This window comes from Tyto alba, unplaced genomic scaffold (assembly GCF_018691265.1).
Source record: "Tyto alba isolate M040663 unplaced genomic scaffold, T.alba_DEE_v4.0 Super-Scaffold_9, whole genome shotgun sequence".
Taxonomy (NCBI): domain Eukaryota; kingdom Metazoa; phylum Chordata; class Aves; order Strigiformes; family Tytonidae; genus Tyto; species Tyto alba.
Genome location: NW_024881330.1, coordinates 24587449 through 24612151, shown reverse-complemented (window position 1 = coordinate 24612151; position 24703 = coordinate 24587449). Strand labels below are relative to the sequence as shown.

At 38.8% G+C, this 24703-nt stretch overlaps 1 protein-coding gene across 6 annotated transcripts in view; it reads left to right on the top strand.

The window, feature by feature from the left end:
• Positions 1 to 24703, top strand: part of MATN2 (matrilin 2) — a 76536-nt gene that overhangs the window by 50631 nt on the left and 1202 nt on the right. The window contains exons 8-26 of one of the 6 annotated variants that reach the window (XM_042785861.1): positions 1028 to 1150; positions 3155 to 3277; positions 5635 to 5757; positions 5914 to 6036; positions 6395 to 6517; positions 6610 to 6732; positions 6943 to 7065; positions 10141 to 10263; positions 10358 to 10480; positions 10571 to 10693; positions 10866 to 10988; positions 11193 to 11315; positions 11458 to 11580; positions 11747 to 11869; positions 13970 to 14383; positions 16960 to 17112; positions 21180 to 21251; positions 21802 to 21906; positions 22153 to 22248. In XM_042785861.1, the coding sequence (XP_042641795.1) occupies positions 1028 to 1150; positions 3155 to 3277; positions 5635 to 5757; positions 5914 to 6036; positions 6395 to 6517; positions 6610 to 6732; positions 6943 to 7065; positions 10141 to 10263; positions 10358 to 10480; positions 10571 to 10693; positions 10866 to 10988; positions 11193 to 11315; positions 11458 to 11580; positions 11747 to 11869; positions 13970 to 14383; positions 16960 to 17112; positions 21180 to 21251; positions 21802 to 21906; positions 22153 to 22248 (2562 nt within the window). The other 5 variants (XM_042785864.1, XM_042785863.1, XM_042785862.1 and 2 more) reach the window with 5 other exon arrangements.

The following is a 24703-nucleotide window of genomic DNA, read 5'->3' as shown; positions in this document are numbered from 1 at the left end:
CTAAGTAATTTTACATTAAGCACAGAATTTTTTTTTAATTTTAAAAAATAGCTGTGGACATGCCTATTCACGTCTGTAAATGATTTGTAAATAGAGACATATGAGACCGTGTTTGTGTCTGAGGGAACTCCACTACTATGATCAAGTTAAGCAAAAGTGATCTGGGCCTGTGTGACTAAAAATAGCCATTAATAAGTTGGCAATAAAATATTGTGAGGAAGTTCAGTGTAAGGCTTTTTTCCTAAAATGTGCTTTTTCTATACTTACAGAGTCAGTAGATTACATAGTACATATTGAAGTGCATGTACCTCACCCTACTGCTTTACTGTCCGTTCTGTTCAACCTAATTCACACCTCTTTCTCTCTTCCCCCACCCTTCATCTTTCACACAACCAGTTGCATACAAGACTAAAAAAAATTTTACGTTTTCTCTTACTTGGAATAGGAATAGGAAAATCAAAGAAAAGGAACATATTAAGACATCTTTGCACTCCTAATTTGTATCTCTCGTGCACTAGGCTTTAACTGCTTGAACCTGTTGGCAGGTTGAAGTTTTAAATTAGTGACTTCTCATCCTGTTGAAAAAGAATTTACTGTTTATGAAATAATCTGAAAGCCATAATTTTTATTTCAAAAGTTTCTAATATTCATAGAAAACTTTATGGTGAACAAAAGAGAGTGTCTTGCTTTTTAAAGAACAAGAGCATGATTCTGCAGGTAAGACCAGGTGGGACTTTGAGGTTCCCCCTTCACTCTGCTTTGAGTTAGTTTCCCTTTGTGATTTTTGGCAAGGGAGACCTGCACTTCATCAGGTTTGTTATCTGCCAAGTGGAGTGGCTGTATTAATTTCACTTACATGTTGTCAATTAACTCAGGTTACTCAAATAGGTGGGGATTCTGATAAATAAAAAGCTCTACTGATCTTTTTCCCTCGCTCTGCAAAGGCATTGTGTACTAAGTACAGTGTCACAGTGCATGTATCTAAGGCTCCAATGTGACTTCTTCAATTATTAACACAAATCAATAGGAGTGGACCACTGTGCTGAAAACAACCATGGCTGCGAGCAACTGTGCCTAAATACTGATAGCTCCTATGTCTGTCAGTGCTCTGAAGGATTTGTCATCAATGAGGACCTAAAAACCTGCACACGTAAGTCTTCTGTGAACCTCCTTGGTCTCAGCTCACCTGGGAAAGGTTTCTCTTTTCATACAGGGAAGAGGACACACCTTCAATTCTTACAGTCTGCATTTTGATAATGATTTGAAAGCACAAACAGACAGAAGAAGGACTTAGGAAAGGATAGTTGTCAAGATAACTGTAAATCTTCACATATTCAGAAAAGTTTTGGAAGATCTGTTCAGCCCCAGGTATTGAGGACAGTTTTTCAGTCACATGACAAATGTGTCCAACTGACAGGTCATCTTGACAGCAGTGTCCCCCAGGCAAACTGCATCAGCTTACCTGGGGCAGGAGCAGGGAGACTCCCACACCGAGCCTTACATTTTGCATGGGAACCCTTAATAACTGAACAAAAGTTGTCCTGACAGCTCCCCACTCTTTATAAATGTAATGATCATTGAGAATCATTGCAGTTTCACAAATAGCCAAATTGCCTCCTTCACTGGAAAAATAATATATAGAAAGGGCCAGGAGAAGAGGAATGTGAATGCATTTTGCCTGTTGACTTTTCCTGGACCTCTTTGATGAGAGGTGTTTGGCTGCTTTTTCTACATATCCTGGAAGTACGTTATTTTTCAAGCCTGTTGAATGTTGGAGCTGCTTCAGAGTTCGCTGCTTTTCTCGGACTTGAGCAACACAGTTTTATCAGAATTCAAACTGCAAGTGCTCAGTGACAAAAATGAGCTAGGGAGAAGTGAGGCAAATCAGCAAAGGCAATTCATCTTTGTCTTTAACCTTGTCTTTGCCTCCATGCTAACCTTTTTAGCCCCATCGAATACCTTGACAGACTTTGCTTCTGTCTGCCACTGCAGCTCTAGGAAGGGGCAGACAGTAATGCAAAAGCAGAACTAGTGTACATGTAACAGTAGGGTCTACTAGAAACAATTTATCTAGACATTTATCTAAAAGAACCACTGGAAATTTAGAAACAGACAAACTATGGAGTTTTATCAATTTGCAAATGGAAAATCCCTTTTCCTTTTTAGTAAGAAGAGGTGGGTTTTTTCACTCTTGAGTTACTTTTTTCCACCCTGTATTTGGGAGAAGTATTGAAACAGTGCTGTGGCTTCTGGAATCCCTCTGTGCAATGAAACTGAGTCCTTTTGAATAGCTCCTCTTCTTGCCAGCATACCCCTTTCCTCATATATAATTAGGAAAGAGATTTGTCCTATTCCTGAGCTCCAGATGAGTTGTTGAAACCTCATGGACATTTTTAGGCTATCATGAAAAGAGTTTTGGCATTTGGGGATTTCCTGAATGAGCAGCTGGATAGAACAGATTAGCGTTTAACATATACCACTCCTAATGGGAAAACATCTGGGAATTACAATTCTGGTGTCATATAGACAGGCACAGGTATCTTAAGACAGCTGTGGAAACACCTCTAATGGTAAACAGATTCCTACTCTGACAATTAATTACAAAAAAATGAGTGACACTGTGTGTGTAGCAAATAGACAGTAGCAAGTGCTCCCTGCAGGATCCCAGTGGCCCTGTGTCTTTATATTACTGAGAAGAAATACTTAGGAAATTGGAGATGAGAAATGGAACATATTTGACAGTGCTTGTCATTTGCAATTCTTTGCAAAAGCTTGCATAGTCTGAGCCAAAGCCTACTGAGGTCCCCAAGAGGTTTTCTGCTTGCAAGTGCAAGTCAGGTGCATAAGTGAGTTCTGGGGACTGTCACCTTCACATTGAGCTATTTAGACACTGTATTTAAAGAAGGGTGCTCACAAGATAGCTTTTATGTCTTTGCCACTGTCATATAAAATCATTGCTGAAGTGTTTTGGTTTTGTTTTGTCTTTTAAAAGTTCAATTTGTAATACTGAGACATGAACTCTGTTGAGTTAAGCATAGGAAAGTATGATTTCTCAACTGCTTAGAGCAACCAATGGAAAGTACACACCAAAGCCCTCTTATATAATTGATTCATTATTTGTTATTTTTTTTAATAACTTCAATTGCTCCTACAGGAGTTGACTATTGTGCTTTGAATGATCATGGCTGCGAACATTTGTGTGTAAATGGTGACAGATCTTACACTTGTCAGTGTTTTGAAGGATACAGGCTTCGTAATGATGGGAGAACATGTAAACGTAAGTTATTTTTCAGCAGCTCAGAGTCAGATAGAAGAAATATGAAGGGTAGAGTTTGATTGCCTAAATGTTGCTGTCCAGTGTCATTTTAAATGCTCAAGGATTCCAAATGTTGATAGTTTCCTCTTTGGTGTCATATTTGCCAGCAGTACATCAATATCTTGGATATGCTAAGGCATCTAAAGTGGTACTGGATGCATGCTTTTAGGCACACCCTAAATTTCTGTGCCATTTAAAAAGTAGCCCTGAAATTGGACTGCTGTAGATCCAAGACTATTTTATTCTGACTTACAAATGTATATGGGAGAACTGTAATTTTCTTCTCAAATCATGACAAAAATATATAATGTTTCTAAAGTCTTATGCAGAATGAAGCTTGCAATATTATTAATGGAAAGTTAATTGTGTCCAGCATGGATGATTGCAAAAGAGATATCATAATAGCATTACATATTTAACCACAATATGCAGTTATGATGAGTGGCAGATATCAAGAAAAAATTAATTGCAAATTTTTATCCATTTTTATAGCTTTGATCACTAAGTGATCAAAGAAGAATCATAGATAAGTCTCTGAAAAACACATAGGCATTAAGTATTTTTTAACTGTAATCCCAATAATATCCATAGATCTCATCGATATCCGCTGTTAAAAAATATTTATAGGAAAAAAACCCCTAAAGTCATCCAGATATTACCATGACAAATGAAAAGCTCCTTGTTCTCAGTTTGTATATCACAATACCATCCTACTTTGTTATTCCATGCAAACAGAGACAAATTCTGCTTGTCTCAAAAAGTACTGACACTCTAAAAGCAAGTGAAATGATCTGTCCGTACAGAAGTCCAGAGGGATCTCGATAGACTGGGGCACTGGGCAGTGATTAATGGGATGCAATTTAACAAGTCCAAATGTCAGATTCTGCACCTGGGACAGAGTAACGCCAGGCACAAGTGTAAACTGGGAGAGGGGTGGCTGGAGAGCAGCCCTGCAGAAAGGGATCTGGGGGTGCTGGTGACAGCAGACTCCATGTGAGTCAGCAGTGTGCCCTGGCAGCCAGGAGGGCAAACACTATCCTGGGGTGCCCCAAACACACCGTAACCAGCCGGTCGAGAGAGGTGACTGTCCTGCCGTACACAGCACTGGTGGGGCCTCACCGAGTGCTGTGGGCAGTTCTGGGCCCCACAATTTAAGAAGGATGTGAAGGTCCTTGAATGCATCCAAAGGAGGGCAACAAAGCGGGTGACAGGGATGGAAGGCATGTCCTGTGAGGTGTGGCTGAGGACTTCGGGCTTGTCTAGTTTGGAGAAAAGGGGGCTGAGGACTGGTGACCTCATTGCTCTCTACAGCTTCCCGAGGAGGGGAAGCAGAGGGGGAAGTGTTGATCTCTTCTGCCTGGTATCCAGTGACAGGACACATGGGAATGGTTCAAAGTTGCCCCAGGGGATGTTTAGACTTGATGTTAGGAAGCATTTCTTTACCAAGAGAGTGATCAAACACTGGAACAGGCGTCCTGGAGAGGTGGTCAGCATTTAAGAGGCATTTGGACAATGCCCTTAAGAGCATGCTTTAACTTTTGGTCAACCCTGAATTGGTCAGGCACTTGGACTAGGTGATTGTTGTAGGACCCCTTCAACTGAAATAGTCTATTCTATTCTCTTCTGAGTCCTTGCAGGAAAATAAAGGGTGTGGGGAGAAAAGTGAAAGCAAGAGATTAGTATATCTAACATTAATTAATAGATTTGATTTGATTTTGAAATATGAATTGTATCTAAATTCTGTATCAGAAAACCCCAGTGACCATCTGCTTGCCCAATCATAGCTGACAATTTTCTAGAATTTTACATCAGGATCATATCATTTTCCTTTCTCACTACCCTTAAATACTATATACACCGAACTTTTGTTATCCTACTTTTCAGAAAAATGGCAAACACCTTCTGAACTTAAACACAGATTTAAAAAGAAAGCGTAACTATTTCAGGTTTGAGAAAGTTCATTATTGAAGATAAAAGGATGATGATAGAAAGATATGTTTCTCACCAGAAAGTTTACTTGAAATGTGGATGTGGGATTTAGGTGCCTGTGGAAATCCCTTTGGGTCACTAATCTGCATACTATGGACACAAGAAATTCTACAAACTCTAGAACTGTAACAGTGCACTCTTCCTTAAGAGTAAGGCTGTAACATTAGCAGATGTACCTTTTTGTTACAACAAAAAAAGACAGCAGGTGCTATAAATGATTTGCAGGATTGAATTAGCAAGGGCAAGAACATTCAGTAGCTGGGAATTTTAAGACTTTGAACATCTTGCCCTTAACTAACACAATTTTTTATCTATTAAATTATTCCAAGGTAAAAACGTCTGCAAATCAGTCAACCATGGCTGTGAGCATATTTGTGTTAGCGCTGACAATTCCTATGTCTGCAAGTGTCATGAGGGATTCACATTGAGAGAAGATGGCAAGACATGCAGAAGTGAGTGACCAATATCTATCGAACATTTTTGTATGTGCATCAGGCAAGGAAAGAAGGGGTTTTTTCACTTCTTACTGGAAAAAACTTCCTTCTGATATCTACATTTTTTTTAACATGTTCTCATTTGAAATCTGTATTTATATCAATCACTCCCAGGACGGGACATCTGCAAATCAGTCAGCCATGGCTGTGAGCATATTTGTGTTAACGAAGCTGACTCATATGTTTGCAAGTGTCACGAGGGTTTTCTGCTGAGAGAAGATGGCAAAACATGCAGAAGTAAGTACTCTGATAATTACTCATAGACTTTTATCTACAGTATGTAGATTTGTGGAAGTGTTCGAAGAAATACAACCACCATGGTTTACTGTTATAATATAGGAGTAGTATTGTTATATCTGCCAGAAGCTTGCAAGACACGGTGGACAGAAATAGTGTATTTTAATAGCCAAACTGTTACGACTGGACACAAAGAAGACTCAGAATTTTTTTCAGGTACCAAGAGTTAGAAGTGTTTGCTGCCTAAATTTTTGCCCATTTCTTCCAGTGATATCAGTGGACTAATAAAAGCTATTACTTCTCCCTGCACGATACATTCGCTGTAGATGTGCTTTAACCAAATATCAACTATTCTCAGATAAAGACGTTTGCAGTTCAGTTGACCATGGCTGTGAACATGTTTGTGTTAATGCTGATGAGTCATACATCTGCCAGTGTTATGAGGGATTTGCACTAAGGGAAGATGGAAAAACATGTAGAAGTAAGTATCCTTATCTTTAATAGAAGATTTCCTTTCTAATCTGTGTATTCATAGACATGTTTTAAACACCGACAACCTTATTTTTTTTCCAGATAAAAACGTTTGCAATTCTGTTGACCATGGCTGTGAGCATGTTTGTGTGAACACTGATAGTTCATACATTTGCCAGTGCTATGAGGGTTTTGTATTGAGGGAAGATAAGAAAACATGTAAAAGTAAGTAATTTTACGTTGCTGTATTTTTTTGCACTCAGAGATCTACTGAAGAAGCATTGTGTTAGAGGTAGGTCTCCTTATGGGGAATTTTGCCTGACAAAAAGGAGGATAATATTTTTTTTACTAGGAGCTTATTACTTTTAGTCTTTACATTTTTTGAAATGTTCTCATTTGTCAAACTGTAGTAAATAAATTCTGAATTATTCCTAGATAAGGACATCTGCAAGTCAGTCAGTCATGGCTGTGAACATCTTTGTGTTAATAATGACGATTCATATACTTGCCAGTGCCATGATGGATTTGTACTAAGGCAAGATGGGAAAACATGCCGAAGTAAGTAGCTTATGATTAAAAGAAGAAATTTCATTTTCCTTTTATTAGGAGATTATTCACTGATTCATAGTGGTTAGAACGGAGTATTGCTCTCTACAGATTGTAAGACCTCTATGAATTAGTTATTGTTTGAACTAAGGACACATTTCAGAAAATCAGCCAATTTAAGGTTTGAATGTAACTTTTGAAATGTGAACTTCATTTCTAGATTATGTTGAGTTTTAATCTTGAGGATGTTGCTGTATTTTAGTTTGATGGGTTGAAGTTCTACTTGCCACTGTGTTGTTCTGTGTATATTCATGCAGATCACGATTTAAGCCGTTCCTTAACCTCTTCACATGTCCTTTTTTAAATGATAAGCAGATGAAACTCCTTCAGGCTATTTATATGTTTTCTAATCTTTTACTGTCTCTTCTTGCTCCCCTAAAACCTCTGCTATTTATCAGCATCCTTGTGGGGTACCACAGTGGTACAAAGTCTTCTAATAGGAGACACAGCAGGGTCCAGGGTAGAGGAGCTATAACTCACCTAATTCTTATTTGAATCTACCTATCTTTTTTATTTTTATCTTTTGTTTTTTAATCTATCTTTTTATATGATCAAAGATAGTATTAGTCTGTGACCAAGATATTCTGCTAGCACTTGTGTTCAGTTAGTTATCTACCATTATCATAAGCTGTTTAAGACTCTTAGTAACACAGATGTCCCGTATCCTGTAAGTACAGCCTTCATTCTTTGTTTCTAAATATATAAGCTTAGTTCTGGGTATTTTAAAATACATATGCTTTGCTGTTGTCCAGCTTGTAAGAAGATTCATGTCTCCTTGTATCAGCAGCTGCTCTATTTTTATTTGCCATTCTCTTAAAACTGGAGTAACCTACAAACTTTGTCGGTGATTATTCTGTATTTTCTCTTGGGTTGTTCATAAAAACGTTAAGTAGTAGAGGAGCAGGGCAAATTCTTAGAAAGAAAGCCACTTGTTCCCTCATTTACAATTTATTCTGAAGACCTTTCTAGCCAGTGTTATTCCATATAATGTTGATTCTGTTCTCTTAATCAAAATAAATACCAAGACTGCTGCCTTACTGAATGCTCCATTGTATGAATGGCATGAGCTTTACAATCCAGCCTCATAATTAATTAAAAAAATATTTTAGTTTTCCAGAATCTATTTTTCCATAACACCAAGTTGTTTAATATTCATTCTCTTTCTTTGATTTTACTCTGAATCAAGTTCCACATTATCTATTCCATTACTTTAATGCAGATCAATGTCAAGCTGACAGGCTCACAATGAACTACTCATCCTTTTCAAACACTGGAACAATAGTGTTTTTTCAGTGTGTGTACATACACTGGGGATGCACTCAGTGTTTTGGGGCTTCCTTGGAGTTCTAGGAGTTACTGAAAAATAGCACTAAGCGTCCAAGTTGTTCTTCAGCCAGTTCTTTCAAACTCTTCACTGCAAGTTACGGATTTAAAAATATGTGTTCCGTAGGTGGTGTATGACCTACTTCTCAGCTGATGAAACGCTTCACTCCAATGTCATCAGTAGCCTATTTCATAAGTTCAGATCTGACTACACTAAATATTTTTAACATTTCTGCAGTAAGATTGGCAATTCTACCATTTCTATCTATTAATTAACAATATATTATTATAGTGCTTCTTGTTCCTAATAGTCTTTAAATAACTTACTCATAGTATCCTTTATTTTGTTGGCTATGAACCCCCTTGTCCTTTATCTTATTATTTCAGTGTTTTCAAATTCCTAATACTTTCATGTTCAGTAAATACTGTGAATGATCCTTTCTTTTAATCATTATTCAAATCTTACAGCTGTTTTCAAGTTCAATTTCTAAATGACATTGTTTTTTTAACTACTCTGGCATTTCTTTTAGATTATGGGACTACATTTTTGGAGGGTATCTAGTAAAATAACCGTAAATAGTGCCATCATTCACTTCTTTTATTTTTTTATTATTTCCCCCCATCCCAAAATACTCTGGCTCATAGTTGCTTTCAGCTATGTAAAATTTATCATTTTGAAGTAATAGTCATGTCTGCTGCTGATGTGTATTTGTTTCTGTTTATAAAAAACAAATGTGTCTGAATTGCATACAGCTGTGTATAAAGAGATGTTAATTTTTACATACATGACAATTTCTTCTTTATCTGCTATAATGGGATCTAGTTTAGATTGCCATGTCTTAAATGTAATGCTTGTTGACTTAGAAGACTGTCCTCTGCAGTAGTTTTTGGAATTTTTTTATTGGCAGCATGAGGCTTCCAGGTAATTTGGCTCAAAATGAGTTCTTGTAAAAATAAAAATTTTCCTTCCCTACACATTAAACCTAAGTAGTTTGCTGAAGAGTCAGTCTGAACTTGGCTGTCAGTACTGTTTTACTTTCTATGTAAGGATAATTCCTTTAGCATTTGAGAATATTTTCTTTGGTCTTGCAGTGAAAAAGAAACAGGGAATGCTGATAGACGGCTCCACTTCCTTCTGTACTTTCTCTCCATTTATCCTTCCTGAAGAGGTTTTAACCAACTGGTTTTAACATAGCAGTCATACAAATCCTCCCATCAATTTTTAGCAATACCAGTTAGATTTTATTTATCCTCTTAAATGAGTATTTCCTATTCTTCTGGTGTTTGTTTATGCAGACTCTTGACACTGATGTAAGGATGGTAAAGAATTCTTTTTCTTCATGTCCTGTGGTGTTTTGCTTAATTTTGGTTTTACCAGCATGACTTTGTGCTAAATGACTGTACTGAATTATTCCCTCCTTTGACTCTTACTGCTCTTAATGTAAAGTCCTCCTCCTTGATCTCATCAGATTAATCCTAAAATGATTTATTGTCAGTGGGAGGCCATCCAAACTATGCAATTCTTTCTGCTCAGATGGCAGAGAACTCATGCTCCATATAAGCTGTCTATCATTTAACTAGCCAGAGATTTGCTTTCAGTTTACAGGCTTCCATCTTTGCTTATGGGATTACCCCCACTGCATTTGTATTTATAAAAAAAGTTTATCTAGCAAACCACATTAAATATTATCTAACTGTTCCCAGGCGAGGATGTCTGCAAATCCATCAACCATGGCTGTGAACATGCTTGTGTTAATGCTGGTGATTCGTTTGTTTGTAAGTGTCAGGAGGGATTCCTGCTAAGAGAAGATGGAAAAACGTGCAAAAGTAAGTAGTCTGGTATTTATCGGCATACTTTCTTTCTGCAGCTTATGCTTGTGTAGAAATGCATTAAACAGCAAGAGCTGTCATCTGTTTTCAGATAAAGATCTTTGCAAATCAGTCAGCCATGGCTGTGAACAAGTTTGTGTTAATATTGATGATTCGTATATCTGCAAGTGCCATGATGGGTTCCTACTGAGAGAAGATGGGAAAACCTGCAGAAGTAAGTAGCATAAGAACTTAATTTGATGAATTACACATATAATCGAGGCCTCTGCTGGTGTATGCTGACTACCAACTCTTCTGTTTGCAGACAGTGATATTTGCAATTCAGTCAACCACGGCTGTGAACAAGTTTGTGTGAATACTGAAGATTCCTACATCTGCGAGTGTCATGAAAAATTCGTGCTGAAGGAAGATGGAAAGACATGTAGATGTGAGTAGCCTGAACTATAAAAGTATGTTTTTATTTGAGGCTTTTAAGTGTTGTGACTGTGAGTGTTTGCACATGTGTATGTTTGTGATTTCCAACTATTTGAGCTGGTTAATAAAAGATATTATCTCTCCCTAATGAACCTCACCTCACAAACTCCATCCCCTCTTCTCAGATAAAGATGTTTGCAACTCAGTTGACCATGGCTGTGAACATATTTGTGTTAATACTCATGATTCCTATATCTGCAAGTGTCATGAGGACTTCATACTGAGGGAAGATGGGAAAACCTGTAGGAGTAAGTTGTTTAATCTTTGTTTTGTACTTCCTGATCTGTTAATGAAACACACTATGCAACAGTGTTGTGTTCTTTGTGACTTTAATATAGAATCAACTTCATGGAAGTGACCTCTTTCATGGAAAGCTATTGCCATAATTTTTACAATTTGTGAAAGTTATTTACCTATTTAACTGTGCTAAATATGATTTTCATTATTCCAAGGTAAAAATATCTGCAAAAGAGTCAACCATGGTTGTGAACACATCTGTGTTCCAACTGGAGATTCATACAGGTGTCAGTGTCAGAAGGGATTTGTATTGAGGCGAGACAGGAAAACATGCAGGAGTGAGTAGCTGATACTTTTATGGGGAATATGTTTTTTCAGTCATAAAAAAAAATAACAGACTTAATTTCACTCAAAGCTTGTTCATACCAGTTTTGCATTTCAGAAATGTTCTCATAAGGAAATTCTCTTAACAATTTTCAGGTAAAGACCTGTGTAAATCCATTGACCATGGTTGTGAACATGTGTGCATTAATAATAACAATTCATACAGCTGTCAGTGCCATGAGGGTTTTGTCCTGCGACAAGATGGGAAAACATGTCGAAGTAAGTAACTCGGTACATCTGTTAGACACTCTTCTCTGGCATTGCTACATGAACAAACAAAGGTGTTATACGCCTTTGTCATACATTCTTCAAGTATCATGTTTGGAGTCTCTGGATTTATAAATATGTTAAATTGAATACACATAAATATTTCAATTTTTCCTAGATAAAGATGTCTGCAAATCAGTTGCCCATGGTTGTGAATATATTTGTGTTAATAATGAAGATTCATACATCTGCAAATGCCAGGAGGGATATGTACTAAAAGAGGATCAGAAAACATGCAGAAGTAAGTACATTTTCTTTAGAAAGCATGTGTTACTTTGATTTATAAAATTACTTGACCTCACTTTAAATGCCTCACTTCAAAAATGATACAATATTTGAAAACCCAAAGCATGTGAGTGTGTGGAAAATGTCTTGAATAATTAACTTGATGCTCTCGTAAGCAAAAAACCATCAAAGTGGAACAGTTGTTTTGGTATAGCATCACGTATGATAATAGTTATTTCCAAACATCAGGAAAAAAGCCAAAGTGAAATCTTAGTATCAAGAAATGTGTTCTTTAATCAGATTCATATACTGTGGAGCTTTTGTCTTTATATACTCTATTTTAAAATATCATTAATTCTATTTGCTTATCTTCCAACATGATATGCTTAGAATATGACATGCATTTATCTCATCACCCCTTAATATTTAGAGGAGAAATTCTTCTACTGGAACTCAGTAAAAACATTTGTTCTGCAAAAACAGATGCCTTCACTGGGGAGACTGTCATTACCAAAAGAATGGTAACATGTTCATGGCTGATCTCAATCCCATCTAAAACCATTCACTGTGAACTGCTGCCCTATCTTCACTTATGCAACAATACTGAGATGGTTCCAATATTCACATTCATTGCATTTCCATTGCCTTAGTACGTGTGACATCTTTTCCTCAGATGACTGCAGCAAGAAATTCTTGGATGGCAGTTTTAAAATAGAGCTGTTGTCTAAGAATAAAAGCCCAAGCTTTAAAGCTGAAAATTCCTTATTCCTACACTGACGTGGTAACAGACATCTTCAGTAATTTCTGCAGTCAAAGTGATTTCTGCTGCACAGTTCTCTCTTGCATAGTGCTAACAGCATTCTTACTATACAATCATCAGAGATGAGCAGAGGTCAAAGTTCATTTGGTCCAGACTAAGATGCAAATCTTACATTCCTTAGCATGCCAAATTCTCCCTGGAAGTTACATTGATCAAATAGGAGCTGAGCATCTCTGCAGCCAGCCCCTTGCACAAAGCACACTAGTCTATGACTGCTGGAGGCAGTTGCTTTCCAGAGTAAAAAAACCCCACCTGGCAGAACTAGTCTGCAGCTTCATAGGCATTCTCTAGTCCCTAAATTCTCTAACCTTGTCATGGATGCATGATGCCTACAAACTGCTTTGATTTTTGCATGTGCACTTGCCAAAAAGTATTAGAACTTCAAATCTGTTAGTCTCCTGACAAACTCCCAGCTTTAATAGGTAAACTAGAAAAGGTTAATTTAAGCAATACATAGGCCTCCTGATTACAAGGTTCTTAGAGAGTTACAAGGAAAAAAAACTTACATAAACAATTCTGATCCATGTTTAGCAGCTAGGCACATTTCTAGCATTCACTCTCTCACCTATAGTTTTTTAGCTGTTTTTCTGCCACTAGAGGTTTAAGTTTGTGCTATAAAAACATGTGCGTTGTCTGAATTTTGTCCCCAGACTTGAACCTCATCCTAAGCTCTAGGCCAGGCTACCTAACCCTTCTCTTCTAGCTCAGCCTTCCCCAAACTCTTTGGCTTTTGCCTCACTCTACCCTGCCTCTCCAATTATGACTCCTAGATTTTCATCTTACATACGAGTGTGGCTTCACTGACTCATTTCTTTGTACTACCTTTACCCTTTTTGCTACTTCTGCAACACAGATGCAGCTCCAATAATGCTCTTCCATGTCTTTCAGTGCTGGTCATCTACACAAATTTAAAGTTAACATACTGGCCTATCCCTGGAATAAAATGATGGCAACTCTGTCTCTATATCCTCTTCAGTTACACAGTTTTCTCCCCTTAACAGTCATTCTTAAAATTTGCTGATTGTTGCTGTATTTTTAAGGGTTGTAGTATTCTGCAAAGCAGTATGTCTCACTGTGATTATATTTTAGTTAAACTCGTGGTCATAGACACACTCTTAGCTTTTGATGTAGACTGTACAAAACATCTTTAGACACACTGGCAAAGCTTGGACGAGCCAGGAACAAGGTACTCTAGATGATCCCTGAGTTTATGCAGTCCTTAGGTATCTAGATCCCTTTTTCAGCTTTGTGGAGGTTTTTTTTTGTGAGCTGAACACTCTGCTGCTTATTTCACAGGATGCACTGAAGGCCCACTTGACCTCGTGTTTGTGATTGATGGATCAAAAAGTCTTGGAGAGGATAATTTTGAAATCGTAAAACAATTTGTCTCACAAATCTTGGATGCACTTGAGATTTCACCCAAAGCTGCTCGAGTTGGTTTGCTTCAGTATTCTACTGAAGTTCGCACAGAGTTTACGCTAGGGCAGTTCAGCTCAGCCAAGGACATGAAGAAAGCTGTATCGCAAATGAAATACATGGGGCGAGGTTCCATGACAGGACTGGCTCTGAAGCAAATGTTTGAGAGAAGCTTCACAGAAACAGAAGGAGCAAGACCATTTTCAGCAAACGTCCCTCGAATCTCCATCGTGTTTACGGATGGACGAGCCCAAGATGAAGTCTCTGAGTGGGCTGCTAGAGCAAAGCGAAATGGTAAGTGGAGATGGTTTTGACTCATTCTAAATGACAAATATTGTTACAAATAAGATGTAGTAGTAATGCAGATGTGCTACAGTGTGTGTTAATCAAGAGAGCGTTTGCCATAGCAGCCTGGCTAGTAGTGACTACTGCAGCAGAGCATCGGATCTTTGGTGTTCAGAGGAGCCTCTGCTGCAGGGCATGTATGTCATCCCTGGTGCGGGACCCGTGACAAGTGTCTCACCACTGGGGCTCTGTGCCATCCGCAGGCAGTGGTACTACCCACCTGGCATGCCAGGCAGTGCCCTGAACATACCCACTAAGGGTAGACATTTGATACAGAGATTTGGGAACACTAGGAACTTCATAAAAAATTCTAAGAAAACAACAAAATAAACCCGCAACCTGTCTCTTCAAAACAGAAATCTATCTTCCCGAGAAATATTATGGTAATATTTGGTTGTGTTATATTTTTATTTAAATATATTCTGTATTTTTAACCAGTTTTATAGTGCTGACGGTGTTCTGGAAGGAAAATGGGTCCTCTTTACAAAAGGATATAGCTGTAGTGCTGTCTGTCTTTCTGTTTGTACGTGCCTTATCAGATGATATGCTGAAACGTAACTGAAAACTGGTAATTTTTAATTTAGAATATGTCTGGGCAGAAATCCATCCTTGAGGTCACCTGTACCACAAATCAGAAACTTTTCAGCTGTGTAGCAGAGTCAACTGAAAATTTTCAAAACTTTTCAAGAAACAAAGGATCCCTTTTTTCTTTGCAAACCATTTTCTGTTTTATGAGAAACTGCTTTAAGAACCATGGCTGATGGATCACAACAAAGAGAAAATAGGCAGATGCTGCACATCTTTTTTCTGTTCTTGTTATATTGATTTGATATACTAATCATAACTTGATACATGATTAGTATGCTGTTGGTGAGGACTGATACCTCTCTGTAATAAGAAAAGGGGAAAATGTCCAAGGATATGAGAAGAACACGTGTTAACGAGGGTGCCATTACAATGAAATACAACCAATTGTTTTTTAAAATATTAAAAACAAAGCAAAGGTTTATACGCTAACTAGTGAGATCTGGGAAAGTACATGGAGGATTTACAGGACTGAAGAAGGAAAGAAGTACAAGCCAACCTTGCTCACTTGATGAATGAAACCTCAGCTCGGGACTGCTTACACTGATATTTGTAGTGATACAAGCCAAATCCATCCCCCGTGTAATTGTGGCGTAGGCAATGTAGTAATGCTGAATATGAAATTGGCCTTGAATGCTTTATCACTGGTATCTCCAAGTCTTTAAAAAGCAACAGGCCTCAGTATGAGTGGTCTGTTCATTAAACTGGATCAGCTTCTGGTAAATATTTTACTTTCCTAGCTAAAGTGCAATGGTAGGCAGATTCATGACAAAAAGTAAGGAGATGCTTATGTTAAATGTTAGAGTTGGAAAATGTGTGAGTTGGAAAACATGTGTTTTATGATGTTACCAGGTCCAGAATTCTTCAACAAAAAGGTTAAAGTTGCAACTTAGTGACCAACAATTTAGTGACCGTATAGCTGTTATTACCCAGCGATGATGAAGAGATATCAAACCTCCTCAGCCTAAGTTTCATCTGAAACCAGGCAGTTGGTTTGAAATCTTAAAAAAAGAGCTTGAAATACTATGAAGCTAATAGTTGTATTATGAATCACAAAATCAGTACTAGTTGTGGACACTTTCTAAGCCAGAATTGATGCAAAGAGAAATGCTGTATCAGATCACATGTTCACAAGAATAAAAAAATAACTGCCAAAAAGGGGGATATTGAAGATCATAATGTTTCGTATTCATTGCTTGTTTAAAAATCTGTCTGGTGACAACACTGTGAACCATGTCTTCCTTCTCTGTTAAAAAAACTACAAATCCTCATTTACTTTTGCCCTAGCACTTCTGCTGGGGAAATGCTTGTCCCAAGTATCCCTGGTGTAAGGCTCTTTCTCTCCTAGCCCCACAAAATATTTATTTTCCCCTGTGGGAATATACAGGTTATATAACTATATAGGTCTATATATAACTATATAATATATAACTAATAGGTCTGCGTGTCTTTGCAGTGCCTCCCAGCCCACTGGTGTCCCCTTAAGAGTACAAGAATCTAGTCTCAATGTGCTCTAACAATTTTGATGAAACACTAAGTATTTGTAGTCTTCTAAAAAAAAAAAAAATGCTGCCATCTTTTAGGATGCTGCCTCATTTGCTAATATATAACAGGTCTTCCCATCAATCTGGTCATTAGCTTTTGTGTATGTATGGTGTGTACAATAGACAAACAAACCAGGAACTTTCAGTGCAACTGTGAGGCTGACTTCTATAATTCTCTTGGAAGCTTTGCAGTACTCTTTCTGGGTTCATTTACTATCAGTAGTAGCCAGGAAAATGTCATCTCTTTATCCTAAATTCTGAAGTTACACAGCATATACATTTCTTGTGCTCTCCCTTTCTCTCTAAAATGACTAATGCTCATATTTCCCTTTCATGAAGGAACAAGGGTTTAGAACTGCTGATGTAATAATTATGTGCAATTTCTTTTGAATCTAGGTATAATTATCTATGCTATTGGAATAGGAAAAGCAATTGAGGAAGAACTGCTAGAAATTGCTTCTGAGCCACCATATAAACATCTCTTCTATGCTGAGGATTTCACAGCTCTGGAGGACATAAGTGAAGAGCTAAGAGCCCAAATCTGTGAAGGTAACAGTATTCCACTTTCACTGAGCTAGAAGAAGAATGAATACTTAAAGATTTTTTTGCAGCCCTAAAAGGACAACTAGTGTCATAGTATACACCATAGTTCATTGGTGTCAGACACTGCAAGGCATAAATCACTCACAGTAATTTTTCTGCCCTTTAGTGTGTGAGGAATATATAACCTTAATCCATCATCAGGTAAAGATATATAATAAATGTCTTTATTTTCATAAAAGTTGCATAAAACAGACACTTCTGTGCCCAGAAGAATCAATTGCTCCGTCCCTTTTCTTTTTCTACAGCTAAGTCAGCCATGCACTGAACCCCACCCTGACAAAGAAGCATGATCTATTTCATCAAGAATGTGGGAAAATAATCAGGGATTTGTAATGTCTTAATAAGAATAAAAAATTACTCTAAAGACCAGTGGCAAAAAACCTAAACCATAGCAAAACAAATCATCAAGAGCTGTTGTACATATTATTTATAGAAGACTAGAAATAGTTCATTGAACATACATTCACAGCTACAAAGAGTGGATCTCAGTTATGCATAAGCTCCAAGTTTTGCTTCACAAGTGTGGAAGGTTTATTCCAGAAAGCACCCTTCCTCACTCTGGCACAAACAGCCACTATATAAACATTCCCAGCTGAAGTTTTGCAAGGAGAAGAGGGAATGTGAGCTGGGACGAAAGCTGTTCAGCCAGAGAGAGGACAGCATGTATCTCCCACTCACACATTCCCAGGGCTCGGTATTATTTGTACATTCAAATTGGTACCTGAAGCAAAATTCAGAAACGCCACTGTGAGTATTAGTCACAGCACTAGAATCGTGCAAGATTATTTAATTTTCACTAGCTTTTATTTGGTTATTTTTCTTGGAATTAAATGCAAACAGGTTTCATTTCCTTCTTTAACATTACTGTGTAAAATAGGCTGGCAATCAGCACTGCATTTCTTCCTCATATAGATGTCAAGGAAGAATCTGAAAAAAAGAATCTGAGAACGTTTCTTACCTTGTATAGTCTTTGTGTTTCGGTCCTAAGAAGTCCTATCTTTACAAAATACAAAATACTATGATAACATGAAACCAAGTCTGTTCAATTAACCTTCTTATTAGGCAGATAATCTGCTGATGACAGCATGTCATCTTAAAAGCTTGGGGAGATGCCAAAGCCAAAACTATCTGGCAACTGGTATAGTACTCACTAGCAAACCCCAGAGCTCAGTGATAGAAATGCATCCTTCAGCTACCCACAGCAGCATTTAACAATCACGGTTTTCTTTTCCCCCTTTTTTTTTTTTTTAACTATGTTACGTTATGAAAAGTAAGTAAATCCTGCCCCTCTGTGGCAGTTTCTAGACTACACCTCTAGTAACAGCAGAGCTGGTGCCCCTCAGCTTCTGTCCTCCTCTCTCGCCGATAAGCAATGCCTCATACCTGTGAACTAAGGACTGACCCAGCCCTGTTTTTCTGGACACTTCAGGACTACCTACTGATCATCAACTCAAGCCACCAGACATTCTGCCTCCAAGCCTGTTACACAAGCTGAAAGTTCATTTTTTTCCCCCCCTCTGTTTTGGTTTACAGCCTAAATTTTTCCCCTCCTTTGCAGCAGCAGTAATTTCATTTTAACTCCAGTTGTGGTCTTTAGCTTAACACTTCTGAGGCTCCAGCCTGCGAGGGCAGTGGGAGACACTCTGAACCTCCTGGACCCCCTTAACAAAGCCTCTCAGCCCCAATACCAAGCTGTGGCTGGGCTGCATGTTTCCAAGTAAAGCAGGACCCTTCCACATTACTTTTGGGTAAGTCTTTTTTCCTTTTATTCTGCAAGCAAGCATCAGCCTTATAGAAGAGCTGCTGATCAATTATTCTTGATGACTAGTAGTAAAAAAAAAAAAAAAAAAAAAAAAAATCAGGAATTCAGTTGAATGTTCCCAGTCGTTGCCTTGGTTAATGTTCATTTCTCATCTGACTGGAAGAACTAACGAGGCTACAGCAATGCCATAGATAACACACACTCATCATGATTGCCTCTTCACCCCTGTTCTGATCATGTGCATTATGGGAGCCTTTAATTACATGGTCACATACTATTTTTATGACAAGACCCCGGCCCTGATCAGATGACAGTACTCAGCAGTCTGCTGGTTAACACTCTGTTCTCCTTCCAAATTGTGGATCATTATCACTGCTGCAAATAGTCAGCCACTGCTTTTGAAGACATGCTTTTTTGAAGACACTTTCTCACAAGTTTTTCCTAACAAAATGCTTAGATTTTGTTACAAAACAGAACGCTAAAAACAAACACCCAACAAATTTCAGTACTGCACTGACTTCATCAAGGGATTCTGTTAGGGTTATCAGCTGCTGTTGCTTACCTAATTATTTACGGATTTACAGAAGTGATGAGATCAAAAATCTCTGGGCCCTAACCAGCTTCTGAAGCCCGAAGAGGAGTTTCTGAAATTCCCGATTCCCATCCCAAACTGGAGACAGCCTGCCACACCTCTACCAGTACCTATCAATCTTCTTTCCTGTCCCTTACATCTAAATCTTAATTACTTGTCTACACCAACTCAGTGTCCAAAGCTCAGACTTTTACAGGTCAGTTCCTCTGCCCTTCCTAGACAGCCTCATTAGCCTACAGCTCTTAAACAGCTTCTAGAGCAAGTCATTACCTAGGATCAAACACTCAGGGTTCATCTTACCTCTCACACTGGAAATCCCACCATCCATGCTCCCAGTTGATCATTCTTCTGCTAAACACACCCAGTTTGTTTCATTCCCTACCTTGCAATCTCATCCCACACCTCTCTGCCCTGACCTCTTCTCCAAAATCAGTGTTCCTTCTACCAGCTGGCTCCCAGACTTTTTGGTATATATACTATAGTTCTGACCACTGAACTCTGGTCATCTTACTCAACCACTCATCTCCGTTCATTCCCTGTTCCTCATGTTCAGTCATCCCAGTCCCCACAGAGGGTCTCATCTCCTTCCCAGTGCAACGTCACACAGCTGTGTATTATCATGCATCTGTCAAAATTCACTAGACCAAGAGACATCCCAATAGCTGTAACAAACCTGTGGGGCCTAGAAGCACCTTCCATCTCCCTACTGCATCTTCACAGCATGTATCAGGGGAGTTTGCACCGTCACCTTTCACTCCCACACATTCACTTTCAGTGAAGGAACTCTGGGTATGTCTGCAGGGAAGATGTTCCAGATGCTCCATCCACTCCCCTGGCATAGTTAATCAAGTCGTGCAGTAGTTAAGTGTATATTCTTCAGCTCAGCTGGGCCATTAAGGGTTCCACAGTTGACTGAAGGTTATTTACTTTATAGACAAGAACCCACCCTTAAGGCACCAAAGTTGCCTCTACATTATCCTCTTGCGGCAAGAAAGGAGTAGTGCACAGAATGACTCCTGACGTGGTTATACACCTACATATAAAACAGGTTTCCATTTCTTCCTAGACACCCTTTGACTAAAAGGATGAGTATATGGAGTTTGAAGTAAACTTCTACATTTTAAAGGCTGTACTTCATTAATTACAAACTGGTATTTTTGCTTATAACTGTAGCGCATCAAATAAACTGTACTGCACCTTTCTCACCTAAACACTCCAGACTCCCTGATCAATATTTCCCATTATAAAGCAGAAAACTGAAGGACAGTAAAAAATTTCTAACTTCTCCAAGTAGTTTTTATTCTTATTCCGTTCACCCCAAAGGACCGATGGGTGACAATGAAATATGCAAGAATTTTCACTAAGGGACACAAAGTAGGATGCTGTCATTTCACATTGCTTCACTACTATTAATCTATTTGTAAATAGATTAAAATCTGGTTTTGGAATAGTTCCTCTGATAGTCTGAGTTGAAGGGTGAGTCCTGGAGTTTCCATGATCACTGGACCTCTTCTAACTGCACAGGTATGAGACATTCTCCATGTGTTGGGAGATACAAACACCAAGTTCTGGTAAGAAATATCTCCTTTTCTAGGGAACATGAACATTTTTACTGCTCCTTTTGTAATCTCATTTCCTTTGGCAATTTCTTTCTACCAGCCTTGAAAAAGCCAGCTCACCAGCAGGATCCATCATCTGGGAGGCTTCATAAGATGGGTCCACAGCCTTCAGGTTGGCTATTTTAACTCGGTGTTCTGCTGTATCTCCAGATCACTGCCAAGTTGCCTCTTCATGCTGCCTTCTGTAGAGAAGGCTAGCAATTCACCTTTGAGAACTGTTCCTTCCCATTCCCCTTCCCACTCCCCTCTCTGCAATTCAAATCTGATTTGTACGAAAAAGTCTGAGATTCACTAACAAACGCATGGCTGCATGCTTCTTACACCATCCAAATGAATTACTTCACGGGGAAACTTGTATTTCAACACTGTTGCTTGATATTTTAAAGCATGTTCAGCTTTCAATCACTTATGTTTCTCACAGGAACCTTCACAACTCCCTTTCAGTTCTGCAACCCACAACTTGTATCATGTATACAGTAAACGCAGCCTAACAGCTCGGTTCCTTCACATCTTTGTATCCCTAGTCCTCTCCATGAATGATCCTCACTGCAATCAGTGAGATTACTAATTAAGGAGAACTCTGTGCATGTGAGTAGAAAAAAAATACTGTATAATTAAATGAAGTGGGTTTGATTTTTAGACTTTTGGGGGGTTTCCTGCAGGACCTGAATCAACAACGATAGACATCACAGATGTCATTGCCTGTCCCAATCTTGCAATCCATCACCAGTATCTTTTTGAAGACAGTCACACTCACTCAACAACAGGTAATCAGGTTACCTTTGTTTAAATTAATCCAGACTGCTCTTTGAATATATAGACCTAAGTGTTGTGTATTATTTTCCAATATTTACAAAATCTGCCCCAGAGCATTCCTTTGGATGTTGACCTGTTTTGAGAACAGGAAGCGGTATTTAATCTGCTCTGCATTTCTAAGTCCTTGTCATCTCCTCCCCCATCCCATTCAATTTATTCAGCATTTAGCCTATGCTTGTCTTGTTTCTGTTTTTCAGCAAAAGCTTCAAAAGATAAAGACCAGTGCAAATGTGAAAACCTTGTGACATTCCAGAACTATGCAACAAACGAAGTAAGAAAACTCACCCAGCGATATATCCTTTCAAAATAATTGCTTCTTACATGTAAGACAAGATTACAAGAAACTGTAACACATCAAGTCTAAGCTGTCTCCATAGCTCAAATCAATCTACTGTAATGAAAAACTAAATTACTTAATAGATGTTAATCTCCAAGAAGCAAGGCTTTTAAGGCTTGAAATCTGCCTCTCCTTCATAGAGTTGACCAAAATTAATTAGGATATTAGCTTTTAATAATCCCTAACAGTAAACACCTTCAGGGACAGCAAAGAAATGACAGGTCAAATTCAAGACTAACTTTTTGCTTTGTGTTATTTCTTCAGATGGTATCAAAATAGCATTTACTGGCAACAGGAGTCAGAATGCAAGAGATGTTTCCCTTCTGAACTGAATGGTGAAACACCAGATGCAGTGAGTCATTTAAAATAATACTCTAAATTAAGAGGAATTCAGGGGACTGAGGTCTGATTAATTTTGCATAAATTTTATCATACACTGATAAAAATTATTTAAGTGCAGATCAATAGCTTCCTCCCCCAATTAGTCCGTCTCTTCCAGGGAGCTGTTAGTACAGTAGCCTTTACACCAGATGCCTCAGGAGTGAACAGGAACAAATTGGCAATACAACTTTCTGCAATATTTTGCATGATGCAGTATGATGCATCAAATTTTTTTTTTTTTTTCATGAAAGCCACTTCTGCCTAATCAAATAAACAGTAAGAAGATATCACATCTTCTATTTAAGTTTTGTAACTGTGTGCAAGATCAACAGGCACTTACGTTCCGCACAGAAGAGTGAAGCGATACCAACAGCTCATAACTGTGTGCTTCCTAGACAGGAACAGCTTCAGGCTGAGGAACCTGTGGAGTTAACTGTCTGTCCAGTCAGGCTAACAGAGCGCTCGGTGGTCGTGAGAGCAGGCAAGACCACAGAGGACTTTGATAACCCGATGCAAAATACCGCCTACCAGTTCAGACCTTACCTCTAGCTATTTTGTGTAACTGCAGTAGCCAGCCTCACTTTCTCACCTTCCCAAGTGAACCCTTCAGCAGGTAGCTTAAGGAATCACACTCTGATCACTTGAATAATTTTAAATTATTCCATGCAAAGTAGAATTACTTCATAAAGGGAGAGAAAGCCATCATGTAAGTTATTGCTAGGTGCTTCAAATGTTCATCAACATTTATACTGCTCTGAAGGGATTTCTCCAGTCTCTAAATGACTTAGGAGAAAAAAAAAAATCTAGGTAATTTCCCCATATCCTTAAGAGCATTATCCAGACACACACAGTTCCAACCTAGATGCTGACAAGAAAGGAGACCATTCCTTCCCCCTTCAGCTGAAGCCTTAGCCTCTCTACTGTAACCTCCTGCAGCTTGGCTATGAGAAACTGAGCTTACTCAGAACAGAACAGACCTTAGCAGCATATGGTTTTTTGCTTTACAATTTGAGTAGGCAACCCTGTGATTTTTAAAGAGTCTGAGAAGGACTCAAGGTGATGGAAAAGCAGCTGAGACTGAGCCAAAGACCTATGCATTTTGATAGGAACAGTGCCAAGCACTTCCCCAAAGCACTGTGCAACCACTGCTTTGATCAGAGTAAGAAATATGCAGTTTACTCTCCATTATAAATTTAATTTCTCTGCCTTATCTGAAGAGCAGCTCAGGTAGTGATATACTAGTTCTTGATAACTGTGTAGGACTTGCTGGTCAGTCCCCATACCAGGGATCTGGAGGGCAAGGGAGAACTGGCTACAAAACCAGCTCCAGTTACAGAATATAAATTCAGAGGAACCAATCCAAACTGTTGATGATTTGTATCCAACTTCTAACTAACCCGTAGATGAGTGCAGTTTCAACTGCTTGAACCTTACCTCTGTAAACACTTGAGAAACATTAATGCTGCATAGAAATCAGCTCAAATGATGCCAGCATTCATAATCATCCCCTCTGCGTGACAGACAGTTGAGGAATTACCAGACATAAACCTGCTGTATGGGCAGCACGGAAGCAGACTCCCACTCTTGCTCCTTACAAGCGAGAGGGTAGGTTCTCCCGCTGTCAATGGGATGGGGGGGCACGCAGCACAGGGTGCATGGCTGTTCTGGCCAGACTCAGAGGCTGAATTCAATTTGCCTATCTGCCCAAAGCAATTTCAAACAGCCCTTTACCAAAGATCCCACTTTTACATGCCAAGTTTCCCATTTTTCCTTCTGCAAGGTCTCAGAATCAAGATACTAGACAAATGAGCCAAGAGTGGGGCGCAGCAACCTCATCCTTTTAAGATGGGCCTCAATGCCTCCAATTCTCTTGATGCTAGGTCCCCTCTTCCTCTCAGCTTCCCCTAGCTCAAGCTTTACCATGGCTCTTAGAGAGGTGCTCCGGTAAACCGCACGGATCCAACCTCTTCCTGCAACAGGCATAGCATCCCTCTCAGCTGGAGAGGATTATCAGGAAAGCGATGCTGTGC